We start from the raw sequence: 16,235 nt of genomic DNA on the forward strand, positions 1-16,235 counted from the left end.
TGAAACTCAATTTGAAAAAAAAAAAAGAGTAGTATGACAGTTGAAATAAGTTAAGGAACTTATCACTCTGTATATTTCAAACAATTAATATAGAAGATTGTTTACAAAGATATTAGAAAAGCTGGAAGAGCAAAAGGAACAAGTGAGAGAACAGAGTAGCAAAGATAAAATAAGAAATTGTGATGGGCCGGGTGCGGTGACTCACGCCAGTAATCCCAGGCCTTTGGGAGGCCAAGACGGGAGGATCACGAGGTCAGGAGATTGAGACCATCCTGCTCAACGTGGTGAAACTCCGTCTCTACTAAAAATAAAAAAAATAGCTGGGCATGGTGGCGTGCAACTGTAGTCCCAGCTACTCAGGAGGCTGAGTCAGGAGAATCACTTGAACCCAGGAGGTAGAGGCCGCAGTGAGCCGAGATCATGCCACTGCACGTCAGCCTGGGCGACAGAGCAAGACTCTGTCTCAAAAAAAGAAAAAAATAAATTGTGATGCTGCTATTACCAGAGACAAGCTGCTGCCACCCACTAGGCTGGACCCTACAGGCTGCACCTGTCCCTCATTAGGGTATTGGATGCTGGGATCACCCTATTCACAGTGCTCCTACAACTGCCAGCCTGTTCTAATCAATAACGTCTCTCTTCTCCTGTCTTCTCACCCTCTGGTGCCTTCTATTGACATAATCTAGCAGGAAGCCAGCTGGCAAAGATGTCTGGGAAATGTCATTTGCATTCTGAGCCCTAGCAGTGCAGAAAGGTAGAAGTGGGGCTGAGAAAACAAAAAAATAAGGATCATAAGTGGCAAAGGAAATGCATATACACTTCACAGATGGCTCATGTAAACATATAATACAAAGAGGTGCTACTGATAATCAAGAAACTACAAATGTAAATATCAGTGAAACATTTCAGACTCTAAAAATTAAACTTGAGGTTTTGGAGGACAGGAAAAAGGAAATCTTTCGACCTGTGGAACAGAATTGATGGAAGTACTTAGGAGAGCAATTTAGCACCGTCTAGTAATGTTACAGTTGCCTTTTCATTTTTAGATAGCTACCCTGTAGAAATCTTGTACATGAGCTTAAGTATATGTAGTGTGTGTATGGAGGTGTAAAGCATAACCGTTAGTATTTAAAAGTGGAAAACAGTCTCATTGTCCGTCATAGAGGAATGAATAAGTAAATGGGTTTCCCTGAATAATTGAATAATACGTAATAGCTAAAATGAATGAACATATTAATTTTTAAAAACCATTGATTGAGAAAATCCAGTTTTGAAAGAATATGCATAGTATATCATGTATGCAGATTGAAAAGCAGAATAATCCTGTATTGTTTATGATGAATACATACCTTTGGAATAAAAATCTTAAAATATGTTTGGCAAGGAAACCATATTGGAAAAAATAAAAAAGGCCTCATGCCTGTAATCCCGACACTTGGAGAATCTGAGATGGAAGGATTCCTTGAGGCCAGGAGTTCAAGCAGCCTGGGCAACATAGTGAGACCTCCATCTCTGTTTAATACTTAAAAAAAAAAAATACTGATTATCTTCAGTGAGAGAGGAGGGAAGGGGAGGAAAGTTAATTGAAATAAAATTTTTTATTTTGCATTCATAGATTTTAAAATAATGTTGTTTGCAAAATAAATTCACAATACTATATTTGTCTAATGATAGTGCATTTTCAAGAGAAACTTTCACAGTCAGTCCTCATAAAATAGGTCATTTTGAGTTGTTTGTTTTGCATATTTCCATCACATCTCATTCCAGAAACTTCTGTATTACTTGCCTTAAGACTTTGTGCTAGCCCTTCTCAGAGTCTTTGTCTGTGCTCGATGCAAGCCATTGTAGCAGGATGTGCTTTTATGCTTTCATGGTCTAAATATGTGGTTCTCACACTAATTTGCATTGGTAGTTAAACTCTTCTTTTATCTACCTCCTTTTTCCTGTCCTCCAAAACCTCAAGTTTAATTTTTAGAGTCTGAAATGTTTCACTGATATTTACATTTGTAGTTTCTTGATTATCAGTAGCACCTCTTTGTATTATATGTTTACATGAGCCATCTGTGAAGTGTATATGCATTTCCTTTGCCACTTATGATCCTTATTTTTTTGTTTTGTCAGCCCCACTTCTACCTTTCTGCACTGCTAGGGCTCAGAATGCAAATGACATAAAAGGTGGTTTAACTTTTTATGGCTGGAATCATGGAAAAGTGCCAGTAACCTTTGAATCAGACTCAAAAGATTCCGTGACAGTCTGATCTAATACTGTGATTCACTTCCATGTAAGGAACAGTGTTGGTTTCCTAATTTATTATATCCATTGCCCATGACCCAATAGAAATAGGTGAAATACGATTTTTCATTCTGTAATATGAAGTCTAAGTATATCCATCCACTAGGTGTCAGCATTAGGTAAGGTGCAGTGGAATGGATGTAGAATAATAGCCAGAAGCTGGGTAAGAGATTTAGTCTAAGAAGTAAATTGACTTGTATAAAGTCACACATTTTGTGATAGAGTCAGAACCAGAAATCAAGTCTCCCAGTTTTCATTCTATTGTTCATTCATGTCACATTTATTTAAGTCACATAACTTAACTGCATGTAATTTAGTAGCTAAAATTAAAATATATTGATCTTGATATTTGCTAGGGATTCATGGGGAGATTTTAGTATTTCTGTGTTGCTGTTAACACTGGCACCCAGGAATACCTGAATCCTGTTACGCTAATCGCTCTGAATCTTACTTACATTTCACAAAAGATGGAGAATGAAAGGACCACTTTATTAATCGCTAAACTGGTACTTGATAGCGATGAGTTAGATAGTGTTAGTAAGGTTAAGGATTAAGCTATTCTCTAGAAATTCACTGACATCAGTCAAATTCCAACCAGGAAAGCAGAACCATTTTTAAATGAGGGATTTTAATATATGTATTTAGTTCACAAGTGTTGGAAGCTGAGCCAAAAGAGATGCCTGAGGTAACTTAGATATTAATAGAAACCACAAGAAGCAGCAGTTACTTTTTGGGCTGAGGGAACAAAAGGGAAGAGATGGATTTGGGAGAATTTAGGAGCTTAAAGGAAGATGATAGGCCTGGAGTCTCAGACCTTTGAATGGCGCTAGAGAATGCACTGCTGCTGGGAGTTCCACAAGAAGCTAGAGCTTAGTGCTCTAGCTGTCTTGCTGCTGGAGGAAATTATGACAGGACTTGAAAGACCCCTTTGATTTTCTTCTTCCCACCTTTCGATTCCCATTTGGTGACATTTTCTTTTCTTTCTCTTTCTCTCTCTCTCCTTTTTTTTTTTTTGACAGTCTCGCTCTGTGGCCCAGGCTAGAGTGCAGTGGTGTGATCTTGGCTCACTGCAGCTTCCACCTCCCGAGTTCAAGATTTTTGTGCCTCAGCCTCCCGAGTAGCTGGGACTACAGGCACGTGCCACCACACCCAGCTAATTTTTTATATTTTTAGTGGAAACACGGTTTCACCATGTTGTCCAGGCTGGTCTTGAACTCCTGACCTCAAGTGTTTCGCCTGCCTCGGCCTCTCAGAGTGGGGGGATTACAGGCATGAGCCACTGTGCCCAACCTGCTTTCAAGTGATGATACGGTTTCTTAGAAGCAGTTCAATAAACAGACTTTGGGCAATATTTGATGTAGATGGTGCCCTGAATATTTCAGAAGGGTTACTGAGATTGCTGATATGATGTAAGTCTTTGTAAAGTTGTTACTATTTTAGCTTGTACGTGCTGCTTTCTACAGTCACTTAAGAAATGTTCACCATCAAGTCTTAGATCTAGAAATGTGGCAGTGGAATGATGAGAGGCAGTTTAAAGTGCCTTTTCAGGATAGCAAAGCTGTGCAACTTTCTGCCTTCTTTTAACCTTTGATTGCATCTACCTATCTTCAGCATTTCCCATGGAGCAGATCAATCAAAAGAAGCTTTTCCAAATGCATCATATCGTATTTCTGTAATTGTTCTCTAAGAGCCCATCAATTTTATTACTTATTAAGCAGATGCCAGCAGGTGGATTACTTTCTCTGAAAGAATTGCTTATTAGTAATTTTTTTCTGTTGGCATTATCTTCAGAGCACAGTATTAATGCTTTTTAAATGTTAAGGCAGCCTTTAAAAATATATGATAGCTGCTGATCAAGTATAACAAAGCAGTTTCAGAATCTCATATTATATTTTGTGGTATGTCTTTGGATGGAGAATTAGGAAAGCAATTCACTATATTTTTACTTATAAAAATATTTTATTTTATGTCTTTGTTATAATTGGCCTTCATCATTTTGTTCCATTGTCAATGACAATTGCATCATACTTTTCAGTATTGATTTTCCATTCTCTTAATATTTTTTAGGGTTCACTGTGTGTGTTATATGAGCACCAGAAATTTCTATGTTTTTAATTAATTAACTTGTTTAAGTGACAGGGTCTCACTCTGTCTCCCAGGCTGAAGTAAAGTGGCATGATACTGGCTAGTGAGCTGTAGTCTCAAATTCCTGGGCTCAAGCAATCCTCTTGCCTCAGCCTCCCAAGTAGCTAGGACTGCAGGGGGACACCACTGTGCCCAGCTAAACTTTTTTATCTTTAGTAGAGACAGGGTCTCACTTTGTTGCCTGGGCTGGTCTTGAACTCCTGGCTTCAAGCATTCCTCCCTCCTTGGCCTCCCAAAGTGCTGGGATTATAGCTGTGAGCCATCTTGCCCAGTCAGAAATTTCTTGGCAGATAAATAAAGCAGAAACAGTTGAATTCCACATTAATCCATCATCTCAAATTTAGATTCCACTAGGTTTCACATGTCTCAATATCTGATGTGCAAGACAAAAATAGCATATTTAATATTAAGTAATTTTTTTGCACGGAAAATAACTCAAGACTATTTTATAGTAAGATGTTTTCTAGAAGACCTTTTTGCCTAGGATTCACAGCTTAGATAAATGTTAGAAATTACTACTCTTCAGCACTAAAAATGATTGCGACTTTTTAGTGATAATTTTGGTAAGTATTCACACATTTTTAATTACCATAGATTTGAAGGTGTAGGATATTAATACAGTGTCATAATGTCATACAGTGTCATAAAACATTCTTCTGAAATCTGTTTTGAAATTTTCGTAGAACAAAATATGTTTTGAGTATCTCCTTTTTTCTCTAACAGTTCATATTTTTCATTCTTTATTATATTACGTGGGTTGAAGGTGATACTGTTGTAATTAATTTTGGAGTTTGTCCTCATAAAATTTTGACAGACAGAATTGACAATCTGCTTTAATTCCTTCTCAGAAGATGTGAAGAGCTTTCAAATAGGACTCTATTGGAGAACTGACTGTGTAGAACAAATTAATTAAAACTTAAACCTACGTTTTAAAGCTTATTATGTTTAACATTATGCTGTTCTGTTTTACAAAGATTGGAATTATGATATAGGCTAGTCTCTATTTTTTTCTTATTTCTATTTTGGAGTCACACAGTCTCTCAAAGGATATACAGACCTACCTCTGAGATATTGTGAGTTCCATTCCAGACCACTGCAATAAAGTGAGTTGTGTAGATTTTTTGGTTTTCTAGTGAATATAAAGGTTATACTTATACTGTAGTGTAGTCTATTAAGTGTACCATAGCATTATGTCTAAAAAACAAAGTGCATACCTTAATTTAAAAATACTTTATTAATTAAAAATGCTGACAGTTATCTGAGCCTTCATTCAGCAAGTCTTAACCTTTTTGCTGATGGAAAGTCTTGCCTGGATGTTCATGGCTGCAGACTGATCAAGGTAGTAGTTGCTGAAAGTTGGGTGGCTGTGCAATTTCTTAAAATAAGATAACAATGAAGTTTGCCTCGAGTTGACACTTCCATGAAAGATTTCTCTGTAGCGTGTGATACTGTTTGATAACATTTCACCCTCAATAGAACTTTCAAAATTGGAGTCAGTACTTTCAGACCTTGCCAGTGCTTTTTCAGCTTTCTTGATGTAATACTCATTTTAACGGTCTAAACAGCATCTTCACCAAGAGTAGATTTCATCCTAAGAAACCATTTTTGGCTGGGCGTGGTGGCTTGCGCTTATAATCCTAGCACTTTGGGAGGCCAAGGTGGACAGATTGCCTGAGCTCAGGAGTTCGAGATCAGCCTGGGCAACATAATTAAACCCCATCTCTACTAAAATACAAAAAATTCAGCTGGGCATGATGGTGTGCACCTGTAGTCTCAGCTACTCAGTAGGCTGAGGCACAAGACTTGCTTGAACCTGGGAGGTGGAGGTTGCAGTGAGCCAAGATTGTGCCACTGCATTCTAGCCTGGATGGCAAAGTGAAACTCTGTCTCCAAAAAAAGAAGAGAAAAGGAAAGAAACCATTTTCTTTACTTATCCATAATAAGCAACTCCTTATCCACTCAAGTTTTTATCACGGGATTGTCGTAATCATGGGATTACAGCAATTCAGTCACATCTTAAGGCCCTTCTAAGATGAACTTCTGCTCTAGTTCCCTTGGTATTTCCACCACATCTGCCATTCCCTTCTCCGCTGAAGTCTCGAACCCCCTCACAGTCATCTGTGAGAGTTGAAATCAACTTCTTTCAAACTCCTATTACTGTTTTGATCCTTTCCCATGAATCACAAAGGTTCTTAATGGTATCTAGAATGGTGAATCCTTTACAGGAGATTTTCAATTTGCTTTGCTCAGATCCATCAGAAGAATCAGTATCTATGACAGATTTAGCTTTTAAGAAATGTATTCCTTAATTAGTAAGACTTAAAAGTCAGAATTACTCCATGATCCATGGGCTGCACAGTGGATATTGTGTTAGCAGCATGAAAACACCATTCATCTCCTTATTCATCTCTGTTAGAGTTCTTGGGTGACTAAGTGCATTGTCAGTGAGCAGTAATTTATTGAAATGATTTTTTTTTTTTTTCTGAGGAGTAGGTCTTAATAGTGGACTTAGAATATTGAGCACACCATTCTGTAAACAGATGTGCTGTCATCTAGGCTTTGTTTTTCCATTTAGAGATCACAGGCAAAGTGGAATTCTTAAGGATTCTAGGATATTTTATTTTGAGATGGAGTCTCACTCTTTTGCTCATCGTGCAGTGGCACGATCTTGGCTCACTGTAATCTCTGCCTCCTGATTCAAGCAATTCCCCTACCTCAGCCTCCTGAGTAGCTGGAATTACAAGTGCCTGCCACCACACCCAGCCAATTTTTGTATTTTTAGTAGAGATGAGGGTTTACCACGTTGGCCTGGTCTTGAACTCTTGACCCCTGGTGATCCAACCACCTCGGCCTCCCAAAGTGCTGGGATTACAGGTGTAAGCCACTGTGCCCAGCCTCTCTTTCTGTTTTTAATCATAAATTTTTTCAGCAAATACTTAGGAAAACCAACTATATCCCAGGCAGTGTTCTAGGTGCTCACGATAGAGTGGTATACAAAACAAAGCTCCTGCCTTCTTCTCAGAAGACAGAGTAAATAGATAAGAATAATAGGAATATGTGTTAGATGGTGCAGACCATCAGTTTGGGAAGGGGATAGAGAGGAGGGTGGAAGGGGAAGTTATAGATTGGTAGGTAGCCCAAGGATTCTCTCTGAAGAGGTGAGGCCTTACTGAACAGCGGAAACTGCAAGCAGGCTGTGTGCAGTAGAGAGTGAAGGGAGATGAAGCCAGAGTATGTCAGGGGTAGATTATGTAAGATGTTGTAGGACCTCTGTATTAGTCTGTACTCACATTGCTATAAAGAACTACCTGAGATGGGATAATTTCTAAAGAAAAGAGGTTTGATTGGCTCATGGTTCTGCAAGCTGTACAGGAAACATGGCTGGGGGCGGGGGTTTCAGGAAACTTGGAATGATGGAAGGGGAAAAGGAAGGAGGCACGTCTTTCATGGCTGGAGCAGGAGGAAGAGAGATGGGGGAGGTGCCCCACCCTTTAAAACAACCAGACCTCATGAGAACTCACTATCAAAAGCAAGGGGGAAGTCCAGCCCCATGATCCATTCTCCTCCCAGCAGCCTTCTCCTCCAAAACTAGGAATTGTAATTCGACATGAGATTTGCGTGGGGGCACAAATTCAAGTCATATTCTTCTGCCCCTGGCCCCTCCCAAATCTCATGACCTTCTCACACATTACAAAATACAACCAACCCTTCTCAGCAGTCCCCCAAGTCTTAACTCATTTCAGCATTAACTCCATATTAAGTCCATAGTCCAAAGTCTCATCTGAGACAAGGCAAGTCCTGTCTACTTATGAGTCTTTAAAATCAAAACGAAGTTAGTCACTTCCAAGATACAATGAGGGTAGAGGCAATATCTAAGTACTCCCATTCCAAAAGGGAGGAATAGGCCAAAACAAAGGGGATATAGGCTCCATGCACACCTGAAACCTAGCAGGGCAGTTGTTCAATCTTAAAGGTCCAAAATAATCTCCTTTGACTCCATGTCTCACATCCAGGTCACACTGATGTAAGGGGTGGGCTCCCAAGGCCTTGTACAGCTCTGCCCCTCTTGCTCTACAGGTCTCACCTCCTATGGCTATTCTCTGTGGCTTTTCTAGGCGCATGGTGCAAGCTGTTGGTGGATCTGCCATTCCGGGGTCTGGAGCATGGTAGCCCTCTTCTCGCAGCTCCACTAGGCAGTGCCCCAATAAGCACTCTGTGTGAGAACTTCAACCCTGCTTTTCCCCAGCATACTGCGCCAGTAGAGGTTCTCCATGAGGGCTCCGCCCCTGGAGTGGACTTCTGCCTGAACATCCCGGCATTTCCATACATCCTCTGAAATCTAGGCAGAGACTCCCAAGCCTCAGCAACTCCTACTGTCTGCACACCTGCAGGTTTAACACCCATGGAAGCTGCCAAGGCTCGTGGTTTGTACCCACTGGAACAGCAGCTTGAGACATAATCTAGGACCCTTTTAGCTGTGACTGGGATGCAGGGAGCAGTGTCCCCAGGGCAGCCAGGCCCTGGACCTGGCCTGTGAAACCATTCTACCCTCCTAGACTTCTGAGTCTGTGATGGGAGGGGCTGTCACAAAGGCCTCTGAGATGCCTTTGAGGCATTTTCCCCATTGTCTTTTGATTTGTCATTGAATTTGGACAGAGACACAAATTCAAATCATATCAACCTGGTAAAAGATTTGGATTTTATTCTGAGCGTGATGGTAAGTCATTGCATGACTTTGAGCAGATAAAAGATGATTTATATGTTTAAAAGAGTGCTTTGCCTCTATATAAGTAGAAGAGATTGTAGGAGGAGACTGGGATGGAAACAGGGAGACCAGCAACCCTGGCAAGAAGTGAGGGTGGCTAGAAGTAGGGAGGTGTGGCAGTAGGGGAGGTGAGACATGCTGCCCTTTAAGCTAATGACAAGTGTGTTGAGAAGGATGAGGAGAGTGTCAGGGCAGATGCTCTTGACAGGCAAGGTAAGATGTGAGGGATGAGTATGGACATTGGAATTAGCAACATGGAAGTTACTTGATGGCCTTCCCAGTGCAGTTTTGATGGTGGGGAATGGGGATAAAAGCCACATTGCAGCAGGTTTAACAGAGAATGAAAGGAGAGAAATATAAGATGCTGAGTGTTAGACTATTCCTTTTAAGGAATTTTGCTGCAAAGAGAAGCAAGGCAATAGGGTGGGAATTGGTGAGGGAAATAGAATCAAGGAACTTGTTTATGTTTTAAGATGGGAGAGATAAATGCATATGTGCTGAACAGAAGGGTACTGAAAAAGAAAAACTGAAGTAGGAAGGAAACTCAGGAGAATATATTGTGTAGAATGTCAAAATTTGAAGAAAGTGTTTTCAGGAAGGAGTGGGTGATTAACTAGGTCAAGAGCTGCTAGTTCAGTAAGTTGAAGTGTGAGAATTGTCTTTTAGGTTTAGTCAAATGTAAGTTTTGATGTCCTTGACAGGGACAGCTTTATTGTAGTGTGCATAAAAGCCATATTGGAATGAGTTGAAAGAATAGGGTTTGAAAAGTGGAAAGAAACAGCTACAGACAGTTCATTTGACAAGTCTTGCTATAAAGGGGACAGGAAAGGTAATATTGTAGTAGAGGGCACATGAAGTCCTTGAGCAAACGAAGGCAGGTGGGAGAAGTGGTGCCTCAGAGGAAAGGTGGTCCTTCAGGAAACAGGTACAGGGGGTGGGCGTGTGGTTACTCATGAAGAAAGAGTAGTAGTAGAAAAGATAGATGTTTCTGTGTTTCATGTGTGAAAAATAGTGAGGTCATTTCCTGCAAGTGAGAATGGAGGATGGGTTGTTGGGGGTTTGTTGTCTGTTCGTTCGTCCTTCCTTCCTTCCTTCCTTCCTTCCTTCCTTCCTTCCTTCCTTCCTTCCTTCCCTCCCTCCCTCCCTCCCTCCCTCCCTCCCTCTCTCTCTCTCTCTCTCTTTCTTTTTAAAAGAGATCATGAGGAAGATAAGATTTTTTTTTTTTTTTTTAAATATGTGGAATAATCACCTGGGAAAGTGGGAGAGGAGATTGAATGAGGTAGCAAAACTGAGAGTTCACTTCAGGTTGGTAGCCCTTTATTAAAAGCAGAAGCTCTCAACACAGGCAATTTTGCCTCCCAGGGGACATTTGACAATGTCTGGAGGCGTTATTGATTGTCACAGCTAACAGCAGGGGTGATAAGAATGGTCTAGTGGGCGGAGGCCCGGAATACTGCTAAACAACCCACAAGGCATTAGGCAGTCCCCCACAGCAAAGAATTGTATAGTTCAAATGTTAGTAGTGCTGAGTTTAAGAAATCCTGATTTAAAGTGAGGCTGGTCAATGTGTTTTTTACCTTTCTACCCTCCCCTTCCTTCTCACGGGCCACTTACACATTTATAAGCTGAATGTGAGGAAAACTGACACTAAACAATTAGAGTAATTCAGATTGTGAGAAGCATGCTGAAGAAATAAGCTGTGTGAAGAGGTAGGTGGAAGATTATCACTGGTACAAGTTACAGCCAGTGCAACTCCTTTGAGAAGATTGGCAGAAAAACGTCTTCAAAGAGATGCCTTTTGACATGAACCCTGAAGGATGGAAAGAAGCCAACCATGGGAAAATCTTTGGGTCTAGCATTCTAGGAAGAAGAGACAGCATTAAAAAGTACTTGAGCAGGAAAAAGTGAAGTAACAACATCTCTTAGGAAGTTTCTAGAGAGAGGAAATACTATAGTAATTGTAGCATATAGTTCTGTTTCTATTGGCTTCTGTTATTCTGTAAGGAAACTTAATTTTCAATGTTTTATGGGAAGATGGTCTAATGTATTTAAGTGCATTTTGTGAGCCTAAAAATACATTCCACAGACTACCGGCCAGGAAGGGCATGTTCCTTTCCAGATAAGTTGTCAACATGGAAATAAGTATCTAAGGGCTCATAGTGAAAATATTTCACCAGACATAGGACAACTCTTGAGTAAACTGTGTCTGGATTCCATGTATTTGTGTTAAATTGTTTTTTAGCTTATTTAGTAAATGCAATATTTAGTTTAAATCCAAGGATTGCAATAAAAAATAATTTGAAAGAGAATTCTTTAGCCTTTTCCTTCTAAATTCAGATAGTAAGGCTTAGTTTATTATTCTAAATGATAATATTCGTTATTTACCTTAAATTAGTACCACTAAAACATATCAATAGTGTTTTGGGTCAAGTTTTATATAGACTTTTAAAATCTTAAATCCTTTGGTATCATTCATGTCAAATGTATTTATTCATTCGAAACTTAGAAATCTTACTAGACTTCTTTAGATGAATGTGGCAGAAATCCAACTCAGCTAAATAGCTAAAAGGGATATTGGTTTAAAGAAACTAGGATGTCTTAAAACCAGAGGAAAGTCAAGCAGACTGACCGAGAGAAGTGACAGCTGGAACTTGGGAATGAATGGAAATTAATGACTCCAGGACACTTTCTAACACTTTGCACTGTAATATTGGTTCATTCTCTTGTGACAGACTGTCATCCTGTATGGCAGGAAGTATGACTGTGGCATCTGCCCACGCCTGACATTCCATAGGCTCTGCTACTGGGAACAGAGCCTGCAGTTAGGTTGCTCTGACAGCTGCAACAGTAATAGTAAATAAACTGCCGGGTATGGAACTAAATGCTGTGCTTATATTAGCCCATTTAATGATTTTAGGAATGCTCTGAGGTGAATATTATTATTATGTACCTTTTATACCTGAGAAAACTGAGGAATGGAGAAGTTAAAAAAAAAAAAACTTGACTAAAGTCACAAAGCTTGGGAGTGGCAGAGCTGGGTTTCAGACCCAGGCAGTCTGGCCCTACCTAAGCTGATGATTAGTTGAAGGCAGTCACAGCGAGAGGACAGAAGGGTTTATTTTGGTTTTTGACCGGGTTAAAATATAGTAAGATAGGATTATGGTTTTAATTTTTTGTTTATTCTTACACAGGATAGGAGAACCGATAATGTTGCAGTGGAACTAACTGTTTTTAGGTCTTTGAAAACTTCATGACTTTCTGTTCAAAGAGACATTGTGATATGGGCTGCCTACGTAGCATCTGTCCTGTGTGCTGTGTGGTAGAGGGAACTTCTGCACTGGACAGCAGTTGTTGTAGTGGTTCTTAGGGGTGATTTTGCCCCCAGGAGACATTTGGCGGTATCTAGAGGCATTTTTGATTGTCACAGCTTGTATGGGGGGCAGCTACTGGTGTCTAGTAGATTCAAGCCCAAGATATTGCTGTTTTTCCTATAATGAGAGACAGACTCCCATAACAAAAGAGCTCCTCAGCCCAAAATGTTAATAGTGAGAAACACTGTGTTAGATAAACTGAGCCATTTTCAATCTAAGTATCTGTGTATGGTGTAAAGAGGCAAGAAATTCTCAATTCTTATGAGAGTAAATAGGTCAGGACCAAGTCTGATGTAGTGGTCATACTCCCAAGTATGAGGAGTGGAGGATCACATTAGCCTGGGGTGCCTGGAAAGAAGGACCATATACAGAGGAAGAAGTTTACAGAAGGATCTGTAGGAAAATGGAGCAGACATACCTGGCTAGTTCCAAAATTTTCCCCAAGGTTGGACTGGGTGCATACAGGTAAAAAGGTAAGGAAACCTAATCTCCCTCTTCATACCTGATGATGGTTTCCTGTTAATACTACTAATTTTAGGACAACATTCCAGCAACATTCTTGACAAATATGGGCTTTGTTCTGATTTATAATATTGAAATTTGTTGATAAAGACTCAGGTTTATGTTGAAATAAATAGAGCCATTATTACTTTTAAAAGGTTGTTTTGTGATATTTAGGTTTTAATTACAGCAACAGCGAATATTTATTAAATGTTTTCTGTGTGCCAGACACTAAGCTGAGTGAGTCAGTGCTTAATCTCATTTAACCCTCATAAAAGGCATTTAAGATAGTTACTATAATTATCTGTGTTTTACCAATCAAGAAATGAGTCCTCAGAAGGGTTAACCACCATCCTTAAGGTCAGACAGCTAGTAAGCTAGAGTTGAATTTCTGGTTTGATTCCATAGATCAAACTCCTAAAACCAAATGGTGTGCTGCCTTTTTCCTACTAAAATAATTACAGTCCATTCCCATGATATATTTTTCATTTGTAGTTACAGTTTTGATACCACTAGGTAATTTTTAAAAATTTTGGTTTCAGTTCTTGTTAGTGAGAAAATTTGTATGTATTTGGAAACAGTCATTCCATGTATGTTGGAAAGCTTTTAAAAATTAAAGCTGTGAAATATGCTACTTCCAAATGGTTTCTTCCAAAATCTATTGAATAACTTTAGTAACCAATTTGAGGTAATTATTTGGGTGTGATGATTTAAGAAAAATGTTTTTCCTTTCCTTTAATATAAAAGCTTGGCATTACTAAATGTTTTACAATGTATAAGGTAATTAAGATTAAATATTAAATATTTCTCTTTTAGCTTTAATGTCACCTAATCCATTTGTGTAAAATATTGTACAAAATCAGACCGTTGAAATTCAGTGTCATAAAAATATTAATACAAAAAGAAGATAGATCTCTCTCTCTCTCTCCCATTGGGGGAATATTGTTTCAAAAGAGAAGAACCATTTAGTACTTACCATATGTGAATAAATTAGATTGCTTTTAACGTTTTATAAAAAATTTGTGATTCCATACATCAGACTTTGATCTCTAAAGCAAGTAACTATTACACCCAGGCATTTATTTCCTCATGGGAAGCTTACAGTTAGAAACAAATGCTAATGTTGGAGAGTAGATGTAAGAAGTAGGGGATGCCACAGGTGACAAGAAGTGCTAACTTTTTTCAAGCTTCTTGTAATGAGAGTGAGTGGCAAGTTGTCTTTTTTTTCTTAATAAAAATGTTGTTTTATGTTGTGCATTATTTACATTTGCCAGCAATGGGATCTTTGGAGAAAAACATACAGCAGTTGGAGGAAAAGTATAGCAATTGGAGGGAGGAGAATGTGGGTAGCTGTGATACATAGCTTGCCTTCCTTTTGTCACTCCACCTTCCGGGTTTGAACCTGGTTTCCTGGTTCTGACCCCATTTCCCACTTTCATCCTCACTGCATTATGGCAAATCTTGGGCAACATTAATGCCAATGCTGTATTTTTACTTTTTTTCCTCTGCAAACTTAGTAACTTGAGATAATTACTGGCTCCCTGTTGTGCTTGTTTGCTGTGTTAACTTTTAAGTTCCATACATGGTATAGTTGTATATAGTTGATTATTCAGTCTAAGAGTTAAATAATAAATGTTTGATTAATCTTAGGAGATAGAAGATATCAAAAATATTTTATGTGTGGTAAAGTTTTTTTAGATGGGTAATAACTTTCTTCAGTCTTTAATGGTTAAATGTGGTTTGTGTTCTTTGTATTCCCAATAGGATTTGATTCTGCAAGAAGGAAAATATCCCTATTATTTAAAAAATAATGGTCTCTGTATTTACTTATTTGAGAAATCTAGTTTTGCTGTTAATTTAAATTGAGAAATATATGCCTCAAAAATTTTAAAGGAGTAACACTGACATAGATAGCAATAAAATGTAAATATTGCAAGTTATATGTCAAAATCTAATCTTTTTTCCCATCTTGCTTTATGTAAGTTTTTTGATATGTGGAAAAGAGGGACAGGAGCTATAAACTCAGAGCCAAATGTGCTTTTGTTGTTCCAAATTCTCATTGCCAAAAGCATATAAACCTGCACCTGTTGATAATTATGAGCAAGCCAGCCTTTGCCAAATCCCAGGCCTCTGCTTAAAATTTTTTACTGGAACTAAATGATGTTGCCATTTTTATTTTTAGGTTTGCTGGCATGGGTAATCTCATTAAGGTGCTAACCAGGGACATAGACCACAATGCAGCACATTTTTTCTTGGACTTTGAAAGTAAGTCTCTTTAGCCCTTCACAGCTGGTGCATAATGGTAAAGGTGAAAGATGAATTATACTCACACCACAGTGAAGGCCAGCCAGAATATTTGTTAATTAAACATGGGGATCAACAAAGGTTGCATGATTTTTTTCTTAATCGTAGGCAAACATCACCATCATATGTATAATTTAGTTTTTCATTTGCTAAAATCATGTTGAGTCTGTAGCGAGTGCTGTCCTTTCATTAGTCCATGAAGCAAGCAGCCTTATGATGAACATTCTAATAGTATGCTTTAGTGACTATGTCAAACAATATTCACTTATAATCCTATAACAATTTTATTTTAAAAATCAGAATTGTGCTGCATATCTTGAGTCAGTACTCTCCATAACCTCCACAAATTAACAATCCAAATTTGGTTAGAAATATGTGCTTTATTTAATCTCATGCAGGAAGTAAGTTTTACATTATACTGTTTTAAGATGAGATGAAAAGGTGAGCTGTGGCCAAATGTATTAATATTTGGCTTTGAAATAAATTGTTATTTCAGTGCTATGATAATATTACATGTAAATAATTCTTGATCAGAAATTTCTTTTTCAGAATATTAGCACTATTGGAATACTTAAAGAATTTTTCATTATAAGGCCATTAATGAAACTTGTCTTGGGAGAATTTTGAGAAGAATTAGAGCAACAGTTATGCCATTGTGTACAGGAAAACCACATTTCACCTCTAGGTCCTACATACCAACACCTTGAGAACCTGATTTGCTGTCTGCCAGAGCACATTCTGGGTAACCTGAAGAATGAATTCATGGCCTAATGAACATTTTCCCTGTTACTATTTTTCTTTAAGTAAACTTCAGATGTTCTTTTTTATAAAGGGATATTTTCTCTTTTCTCATTCT

General features: G+C 38.6%; 1 protein-coding gene across 19 annotated transcripts in view; it reads left to right on the forward strand.

Annotated features, from left to right (window-relative positions):
• Positions 1-16,235, forward strand: part of CYRIB (CYFIP related Rac1 interactor B) — a 173,520-nt gene that overhangs the window by 122,832 nt on the left and 34,453 nt on the right. For 9 of the 19 annotated variants that reach the window (XM_037728541.1, XM_017499332.2, XM_037728555.1 and 6 more), the window contains one exon: positions 15,258-15,340. The exons of the other annotated variants lie outside the window; for them this stretch is intronic. In XM_037728541.1, coding sequence (XP_037584469.1) covers positions 15,268-15,340 — 73 coding nt within the window. In that variant the 5' untranslated portion in view covers positions 15,258-15,267. The remainder of the gene's footprint in view (positions 1-15,257; positions 15,341-16,235) is intronic. 19 annotated transcript variants of the gene reach the window in all.

Source organism: Cebus imitator, unplaced genomic scaffold, assembly GCF_001604975.1.
Source record: "Cebus imitator isolate Cc_AM_T3 unplaced genomic scaffold, Cebus_imitator-1.0 Scaffold13, whole genome shotgun sequence".
Lineage (NCBI taxonomy): Eukaryota > Metazoa > Chordata > Mammalia > Primates > Cebidae > Cebus > Cebus imitator.